At 43.3% G+C, this 9,879-nt stretch overlaps 1 protein-coding gene across 1 annotated transcript; it reads left to right on the top strand.

The window, feature by feature from the left end:
* The first annotated feature begins 564 nt into the window (after window positions 1-564).
* Window positions 565-4,942, top strand: LOC142197092 (acyl-coenzyme A amino acid N-acyltransferase 1-like). Its single transcript, XM_075267196.1, has 2 exons — window positions 565-1,027; window positions 4,716-4,942. The coding sequence occupies exons 1-2, from the start codon at window positions 565-567 to the stop codon at window positions 4,940-4,942; spliced, it is 690 nt and encodes a 229-aa protein (XP_075123297.1).
* Window positions 4,943-9,879: the final 4,937 nt, after the last annotated feature.

Here is a 9,879-nt window from a genome sequence, read left to right as displayed (position 1 = left end):
TCCAAATTCCCCCCCAGTTTAAACTCCATCTCCTGGTGTGCAATATTATGTTCCCTTCCAGCTATTACTGTAGGAGGCCAATAAATGAGCAGTATACTGTATAGGGGACAATAAAGGGATAGTATACTATCTAGGGGGCCAGAAAAGGAGTAAAACTTTGAAAAGCAGTGAACCAATTTCTTTGCGAGGCAAGATTAGGGTAAGATGATGAAGGCAGCTTCCTAGTGTACCAAGAAGTTAGTGATGGAGCTAATACAGTAGTTGATCTAGAATTGAGAACTACTAGGGATAGGGCTTGAGGGAAATTGATGACATGGTGGGTGAGTATGTATTATAGATAAGTACATTAAGGACTGGTAGGAAAGGATGGATGGACTCTCATACATTGAATTACTTCTTCCAACAGCTTACATACTGCACTAGGGATCAAGTAGGGGAGAACTCTGAAGCTCCTGCCTTGGACACCAGATCATCTTGTCTTGCCCAATTTTATTAAAGTCACCATTTTTATTGATGTCCAGTCTGAAATAATTCTCTATTTAATACTCTTCTTGTTATTTAGATATGATCAGCCTTAAAGTCTCCCCCGAGATCTCTCTAGTAGATGAACCTGTGAAAATCCAAGTGTGTGGTCTTCCACCAGAGCAAATAATAACCTTGAGAGCTTGGTTACAGGATGAGAAAGGGAGAATTTTTCATTCCCAAGCCGTCTATGTCAGCGATACAGAGGGAAAAGTAGACCTGGAGCATTCACCAGCCACTGGTGGAGACTTCTATGGAGTGTGTCCGATGGGTCTGTTCTGGGCTTTGAAGTCATCCAGCCCTTTCCAACGACTTAGAAAATGTGATGTGATGGGAAGTCCTTTCCATGTTCACCTAGAAGTCTACAGTCATCTGGAATTTACTCCCTTTCCTGAGAAACCTCCTGCTGCAACTACAAGTGTCGAAAGATGGTCTGTGTCTCCTGGGGTTCAGAGACTGGAGGTCAGACAAGGAAGAATCAGAGGAGCTTTATTTATTCCTCCAGGTAAATAGTTAGTGTACTTTTGTGTCTAGACTATAATACATGTAGCTAATAAGATCATTTGGTTGGTTTAGTTAGGATTCTACCAAAATAAAGCAGAATTTCAAGAATGTGATTGCCATATTTGAAGTCAGGAAGGGATTTTCCCATTTTAGGCCTTCATACGCATTGAGAAAAGCAGCTTCCTTAGGATGAACAGTGTAGAACTAGATAGTAAATCTGGGCCACAGTGTACAGTCATGGCCAAAAGTTTTGAGAATGACACAAATCTTATATTGTCACATGATCTGCTGCCCTCTGGTTTTTATGTGTGTTTGTCAGATGTTTTTATCACATACAGAAATAGAATTGCAATCATATTATGAGTAACAAAAGCTTATATTGACCGTTAGAATGCGTTAATGCAGCAAGTCAATATTTGCAGTGTTGACCCTTCTTCTTCAGGACCTCTGCAATTCTCCTTGGCATGCTCTCAATCAATCTCAGATACATGGGGGAGATACCTCATCTTTGGTGTATTATGCGATTGAACAAGTAGGAAAGCCGATTAGAGGAGGAAATTGGCGAAAAAAACTTTTAATCCGAGAGGCGCATTGGATTATGGTGCTTAATACACGATACCCTCACGGATTAAACATTCGCTCTGACGTATCGTATATCTATTAAAATTTGAGGCTATGTTTGATCACTATAATATCATTTGGAAAAATGGTTTGAGGTTAGAACTTACCTTTGTAGGATGAGTGTAGATCTTAAGTGGACACTTTTTGAAGTCAGCATATGAGGTTCATAGGATTGTATAGAATTTCAAATTGTCCGATCATGTGATAGGAGGTGTGGTATAAGGTGTGTCACGTGATCGGACAACATAGCAACAAACCTCCGGTGTCAGGAAGTTGATGCATATTCAGACTGGCAGGGTTTCTAAAGGTAGGCATTTTCGGTGCAAATAGCCCTTGGTAATATGATAAAGAAAGTGATAAGTGTTTATATAGGTGCAACTGGAATTAATATAGAGCAGTGTTTTGGCAAAGATCGGCAGTTTAAAAATTAAAAGTTGTGAATTGAATAGTATGGCCAAATGCCACAGGTTGAATATAAATGAGGTGTTTATAGATCATGATTAGGAATCTAATTATGGATAATTAAATATTCGAATGTGGCAAATATGAGTATAAACAAAATGGACAAGGTGACTCGGTTTATATGGTTTTTGTATATATATTGTTGAAGGTTATTCATTTACTATTTATATATGTAGATGTGCAAACATACTTACCACATGGGGTTAAAAGTTTTTATGGGTGTGGGGTGTTTTTAATTAGTGTTTAAAATCCTCAGGCTGGTTAAAATTCAGTATGCCATGACGAAGGGATGAGGAAGGTCTCGAAACGCGTAGCTGTGTTTCTCCATTCGTGTATGCTTTGCCATCTAAACGGAATGCTGTAAACTTTTAAATGAAAAAATAAAAGTTATATTTTACTCACCTGGTGACGCTGGATCCTTCTACTACTATACATCGTACTTGTGTGGATTGGAATCTATCCGCATCCGTGCAGCCCAGGAACTTCATTACACGTAGAATTAGGGTGAGCTGGATACCTGTATAATTGCTGAATGCTCTCAATCAACTTCTGGACCAAATCCTGACTGATAGCAGTCCATTCTTGCACAATCAATGCTTGCATTTTGTCAGAATTTGTAGGTTTTTGTTTGTCCACCCGTCTCTTGATGATTGACCACAAGTTCTCAATGGGATTAAGATCTGGGGAGTTTCCAGGCCATGGACCCAAAATCTCTATGTTTTGTTCCCTGAGCCATTTAGTTATCACCTTTGCTTTATGGCAAGGTGCTCCATCATGCTGGAAAAGGCATTGTTGATCGCCAAACTGCTCTTGGACGGTTGGGAGAAGTTGATCTTGGAGGACATTCTGGTACCATTCTTTATTCATGGCTGTGTTTTTAGGCAAGACTGTGAGAGAGCCGATTCCCTTGGCTGAGAAGCAACCCCACACATGAATGGTTTCAGGATGCTTTACAGTTGGCATGAGACAAGACTGGTGGTAGCGCTCACCTCATCTTCTCCGAATAAGCTGTTTTTCAGATGTCCCAAACAATCGAAAAGGGATTCATCAGAGAAAATGACTTTACCCCAGTCCTCAGCAGTCCACTCCCTGTACCTTTTGCAGAATATCAGTCTGTCCCTGATGTTTTTTCTGGAGAGAAGTGGCTTCTTTGTTGCCCTCCTTGAGACCAGGCCTTGCTCCAAGAATCTTTCACCTCACAGTGCGTGCAGATGCACTCACACCTGCCTGCTGCCATTCCTGAGCAAGCTCTGCACTGCTGGTAGCCCGATCCCGCAGCTGAAACACTTTTAAGAGACGGTTCTGGCGCTTGCTGGTCTTTCTTGGGCGCCCTGGAGCCTTTTTGCCAACAATGGAACCTCTCTCCTTGAAGTTCTTGATGATGCGATAGATTGTTGACTGAGGTGCAATCTTTCTAGCTGCGATACTCTTCCCTGTTAGGCCATTTTTGTGCAGTGCAATGATGACTGCACGTGTTTCTTTAGAGATAACCATGGTTAACAGAAGAGAAACAATGATGCCAAGTACCAGCCTCCTTTTAAAGTGTCCAGTGGTGTCATTCTTACTTAATCATGACAGATTGATCTCCAGCCCTGTCCTCATCAACACCCACACCTGTGTTAATGGAGCAATCACTAAAACGATGTTAGCTGGTCCTTTTAAGGCAGGGCTGCAATGATGTTGAAATGTGTTTTGGGGGATAAAGTTCATTTTCTAGGCAAATATTGACTTTGCAAGTAATTGCTGTTAAGCTGATCACTCTTTATAACATTCTGGAGTATATGCAAATTGCCATTAGGAAAACTGAAGCAGTAGACTTTGTAAAAATTAATATTTGTATCATTCTCAAACCTTTTGGCCATGACTGTACCTACACTGCGCCTAAAAGGTGGTCAACATTATGCCTCATCTTGGCATATCTTGGTTCCTGCATCCCGCTTGTTACTTTTAAGGTGAGTTCACACGATGTATTTTGGCTCGTAATCTGGCACGTCTACGCCGCGGGAGCTTTTGCGGGCCATATACGCTCCCATTGATTTCAATGGGAGCCGGGATCGTATACGCGGCGCTATTTTGCGGCCTTGATTTGGCCGCAAAATAGCGGAAGAGCAGGGCTAGGGCGACCCAGTCCATCACACACCTGGACTGATCAGCTGTACTGAGCCGCTTCCAGCATCTGTCCTATAAACAATATGGGGCCGGAAGCAGAAAGCTCCATCCACTATATAGCAACCCGGCGCCTTCACTGCAACTCTACTCCCACTGACTTCAATGGGAGTTGAGCTGCAGTGAAGGAGGTAGACTGCCGGACAATAGATGGATCTTTCTGCTTCTGAACATATATTATGTACTGGAAGCAGCCCAGTTTAGGAGATTGGTCCAGTAGCCAGGTGTTAGCCGATTGATCAGATATTTATGGCCATATAAAGAAAAGCCCCTTTAAGAGGTCTGAACCTAAGACTGGATAAGAAACCACCCTATATCTTTTTGGACTTGATAGACCTGTGACTATTTTCAAGCTTCTCAACTTGTCCTACAAGCATCATGGTGACTCTCAAAGGCAGGTAGTGGGAGATAGAGATAAATTTGATTTTCTCTCTTCATAGGTGAAGGTCCTTTCCCAGGGGTTATAGACATATTTGGTGCTATGGGAGGTCTTGTAGAGGTTCGAGCTTGTCTCTTGGCCAGTCATGGATTTGCCGCTCTTGCTTTGGCTTACTTTGGTTATGATGATCTTCCGAAAACTCTGGACCATATTGATCTTCACTATTTTGAGGAAGCTGTTAACTTTCTTGTTAATCATCCGAAGGTAAGCAAAATCCATCTTCTGTAAGCTGTGTAGATATTTTTCCACCATAATATTATTCCTGGTGATAGGTGATCAAAATTTTTTACTATAACCACATATATTATGTGGCTTATTATGCGCTTCAAAACAGATCCCATTGATTTCAAAGGGTGCCGGCTTACGCGCGTATCACATTGAAAGCAATAGGTAAAAAAGCCTCCCATTGAGTTCTGGCAGTGCTCCTTCTGTTCGTCCTTGCACAAAGGCAGAGGTTGCGGTCCTGCTGCTGGGTTGTTGTTCTCCTACAGCCCCCTCCACGCCTCCTGGTGTAATGGTCTGTCTCCTGGTAGCACCTCCAGCATGTCACATTGCACCACAGACTGTCTAGGAGTTGGCAGATGCTTTAGTCCAGGTTTGGAAGGAGATCCCTCAGGAGACCATCTGCAACCTCATCAGGAGAATGCCCAGGCATTGTAGGGAGGCCATACAGACACGTGGAGGCCACACACACTACTCAGCCTCATTTTGACATGATTTAAGGACATTACATCAAAGTTGGATCAGCCTGTAGTGTGTTTACGCACTTTAATTTTGGGGGTAATTCCAAATCCAGCCCTCCATTGGTTAATAAATTTGATTTCCATCGATGATTTTTGTTGTCATCACATTCAACTTTGTACAGAACAAAGTATTCAATGAGAATATTCCATTCATTCAGATCTAAGATGTGTTAATTCAGTGTTCCCTTTATTTTTTTGAGCAGTGTACTATACACAGTCCAGTCATATTAATGTGACCAGCGCCTACTTTTGACATCAACGTTAAATAACTAATTGCAAAACGTGTCATCAGCCATCTGGGTGCACTCATCATTGTGGAAGGCACGATGGATCAACACAAGTATGCATCTATCCTTGCGGACCATGTTCATCCTTACATGTGAATTGTTTTTCCACAGGATGATGGTATCTACCAGCAGGACAATGTGACGTGTCATACAGCTCACAGTGTACGTGCGTCGTTCGAGGAGCACCAGGATGTGTTTACCGTACTCCTTTGGCCAGCAAATTTCCCTGACTTGAACCCAATCAAGAATCAGTGGGACCACCTCGATCGGGTTGTTCGTGCCATGGATGCTCAACCACGTAACCTAGTGCAGCCGGCCACGGCACTGGAGTCAGCATGGCTCAACATCCCAGTGACCATCATCACAACATCCAGGGTCGGACTGGCCCACGGGTGTACCGGTGTACCGGGGCGACTGTTAAATCCTCATTTTACAAATGCAGATACATTGGTCGGGGCCCCCAATCGAGCACCTGACCAATGCATCTGCATTTGCCTCAGAACACAGGGGCCTCCATTAGCTGATGCTGCACATAGTGTCCTCCCGGTATATAGGGAAAGTATATACCAGAGGACACGTGTGCAGCTTCAGCCTCAGCTATAATGGCTGCTCGTACTCCTCTCACTGAGCTGCTGCTCTCCTGTGAGGCCCTGCTGTGCTGCCCGCACTTCCTGCTTCCCTCCCCCTCCCCCCTCACAGTGAGTCGTCTCTCACATCGGAGCGTGTGGGGAAGACAGATGCAATGCTGTGCTCTTCTGGAAAATGTAAGTATATCCTTTTGGTAAAATCTGTCTATGTAATATGTATATATGTGTACATTTGTGTACTGTATGTGTGTTGTATATTGTGTGAGTACTGTATCTTTGTATACAGGTATGTATACAGTATACTACAATAATGTTTATGGGTGAGTGTATGTATGTATACTGTATATGTGAGTATATATAGTATTCATACATTCATATAAGTATATATATGACATATATGGTATCAGGGGCATAACTACCATAGAGGCAGCGGAGGCAGCTGCCACAGGGCCCGGGCCATTAGGGGGCCCGGTGACAGCCGATACCGCTGCGTTTTTTTTTTTTTTAATAGGCTGTTACGGGCCCTATTCACTTGCCGATCCTGGCTGGGCTGGGATCGGTAAGTGACACTTCGGATCCCACAAATACCATCATTATACTCGGGGGTCTTTGCAGACCCCCGAGTATAATGATCGGCGGATCGGGAGAGATAAGGGAACATAACAAACAGTGTTACTTACCTCTCCACGATCCTGCCAGGCATCCTTCCTGACGTCTCTGACGTCACATGAACCCGGCCTGTGTCCCGGGTCATGTGACGTCTGACGTCATTTCAGAAGGACGGCAGCGGAGAAGACCGCGTAGGAGCCGGAGACAGGTAAGAAACAGTAATTTTTTTATGTTTTTATTCCCCCGGGTCTCCGATTATTATACAGTATAATAACTGTTTATGGGTGTCCACAGTGGGACATAATAGTGTGTGCAGGGGCCACTATGGGGCATAATACTGTGTGCAGGGGCCACTATGAGGGATAATACTGTGTGCAGGGGCCACTATGAGGGATAATACTGTGTGCAGGGGCCACTATGGGGGATAATACTGTGTGCAGGGGCCACTATGGGGCATAATACTGTGTGCAGGGGCCACTGGGGATGATACTGTGTATAGGGGCCACTATGGGGGATAATACTGTGTGCAGGGGCCACTATGAGGCATAATACTGTGTGCTGGGGCCAGTAAGGGACATAATACTGTGTGCAGGGGCCACTAAGGGTCATAATACTGTGTGCAGGGGCCATTATAGGGGAAAATACTGTGTGCCCCCATAGATTAGATTTCCTCACGGTCTCTGTACGGAACATGTGGACAGGAAAGTAGATCATGAAGTACTTTTCTGTCCGCATGTTCCATGTGGACACCGCACGGAAAGCACACGGACTCCATTTTAATCTATGGGGTCCATGTGCTTTCACAGCACACCGTTTGCTAATGCGTTCAGTAGTCTGTTCGGGGGCCACCATGCGGACTCCCCAAATGGATTACTGAACGCAGATGTGAACCAGGCCTGAGTGTGTAGGTATATAGTGTGTGCAATCCCATCCACACATTGCAGAAAAATACATGCAGTAGAGGTGTAAAAATAAAAAAGTATACTCACCTGTCCCCAGCACCCTGTTGTCCCCCGCCTGTGTCTGTTCGGTCTCACGGTCTCATTTCTGGAAATTCTTTACCTAACTAGTCTCAGCGATCACATGAGGTGCAGGACTCCCAGCAAGGAGGCGCCAGTACGAGACTGAGTGGACACTGGCAGCGCACAACGGAGTAATGGGGACAGATGAGTATGCTTTTTTATTTATTTGTTTTTTATTTTACACTTCCCACCCGGGACATGAGTTGCTCCAATTCCTGGACAACCACTTTAAGGGCTAGTTCACACGGGGAAGTTGGCAGCGGATTTTGAGGTGGAATCCGCCTCAAAATCCGCTGCCAAAAATGATTCCCAATGACTTCAATGGGAGCTGCTTGCTTCTTTTTTCCGCTAGCTAGTAGCGGAAAAAAGAAGCGAGCTGCCCTATCTTGCCGCAGATTCCGCGGCTGAATCAATCTCAGCATCTGCGGTGTTGGGGACATCAAGGGGTCCCCATGATAGAGTATGTTGCTGAGTTCCAAATTAAATATCAGGCCTGAAGTAATTACGCCCATTTTCAGGTCTGGAGAAGCCACACACACACAGCTGATAGTGTATCAAGTGAGTTCTAATTTAATGGTGCACAAAGGTGGTTTAAATACAATACAGACAAGAGCAGGTTGGACTATTTTAACATGGTTGGCATAAAATGATTGGTTATAAGATAAACCTGGCACATGACTATTGGCTGAGGCCTCATGTATTTTGCATCTCATTATTGCTTAATGGACTTTGTACTTTGTCCTTAAACAAAGAAAGTTTCAAAAATACTTATGTGTGAACTAACAGCTTACACTATGTCTATATGCATATATCATGGAAACAGAGATAAGATGTCATGTTGGTGCTAAATGAGTCTCAGTGACCTCCATATACCATGAAGATAAGAGATATACAAATAGCCAGCTGCGACTTACTTATACAGTTTATGTGTGAAAGGTTACAAGATGACTGACAAAATACAAAGATGGAGGATTTGACTCTAACATTCCCCCATTTTGAGATGGTTGAATACAGGAATTCATATTTAGGTACTTCAGTGACCTAATGTCTACTGCCGGACTTTACCAGATTCCCCTCATATGTTCCTGTATTCTAACCTAATCCCAATCATAGTTCTGGCCTTTTATATCTTGGTCTGCTCATCCTTTTGTATATGCTTTGTATTAAACAAACAAAATGAACATAAGATTTTTCTTATACTATGTATTGTTCCTAAAATATGAGGTGGTATCTTCTTAACTATATACCTCAAACATTTCCTGTTGCGTCAAAGAAACAGCTATATATGACATGACTTAGGCTAATATGGGGTTATGAGTACATATCCTACAATCTGACACATTCAGATCTTCGATCAAAATCATATGATGTTTAAGAAACTTATTGTCCCACTTCATTGTTAAATGTTCTATGCAGGCTTATCGTCAGGACCATCTGTAACAGCATTATCAGGAGAATCTTCATCGCTTTGTGTGTAGAGACTTTCTTGCAATATGAAGCATGGATACAATTAGGCTCTCCTTCAAATTTCACAGAAGGACTGGTTATCAGCAGCATTTGGAATGGACCATCAAATCTTGGCTCCAAGGTTTTTCTCATGTGTCTCTTTATCAACATCAATCTCTTGGCTCAAATGAATAGGTCCCGCCCACTAACTTAAAATCTGAGAAGGAGAGAAAACTCAAAACCATACATTAGTCAAATGTTTTTGCCAAGACATCACATAGTCAGTCAGTACACCATACCACATCTGTAGGAGTTGCCAAGAATACAACCCTAACCTAGGGGCTGACCTAAAGAAAGTTTGACATGGGCTAAAGCCAATTCTTCTCTTAGGAGGGTACCTTACAGAAAATACCAATACAAGTGACACACTACTTCTTCAGTAGCCGTCTATCTGCAGCCCCGTTTGTGATG

Source organism: Leptodactylus fuscus, chromosome 1, assembly GCF_031893055.1.
Source record: "Leptodactylus fuscus isolate aLepFus1 chromosome 1, aLepFus1.hap2, whole genome shotgun sequence".
NCBI lineage: Eukaryota > Metazoa > Chordata > Amphibia > Anura > Leptodactylidae > Leptodactylus > Leptodactylus fuscus.
This window is presented reverse-complemented; position numbering and strand designations above follow the sequence as displayed.

Bases quoted from the DNA above. Each gene is read 5' to 3' on its own strand.
- LOC142197092 (XM_075267196.1), top strand. From the start codon at position 565: ATGATCAGCCTTAAAGTCTCCCCCGAGATCTCTCTAGTAGATGAACCT. The intron at 1,028-4,715 runs GTAAATAGTTAG...CTCTCTTCATAG, and splicing joins AGCTTTATTTATTCCTCCAG to GTGAAGGTCCTTTCCCAGGG.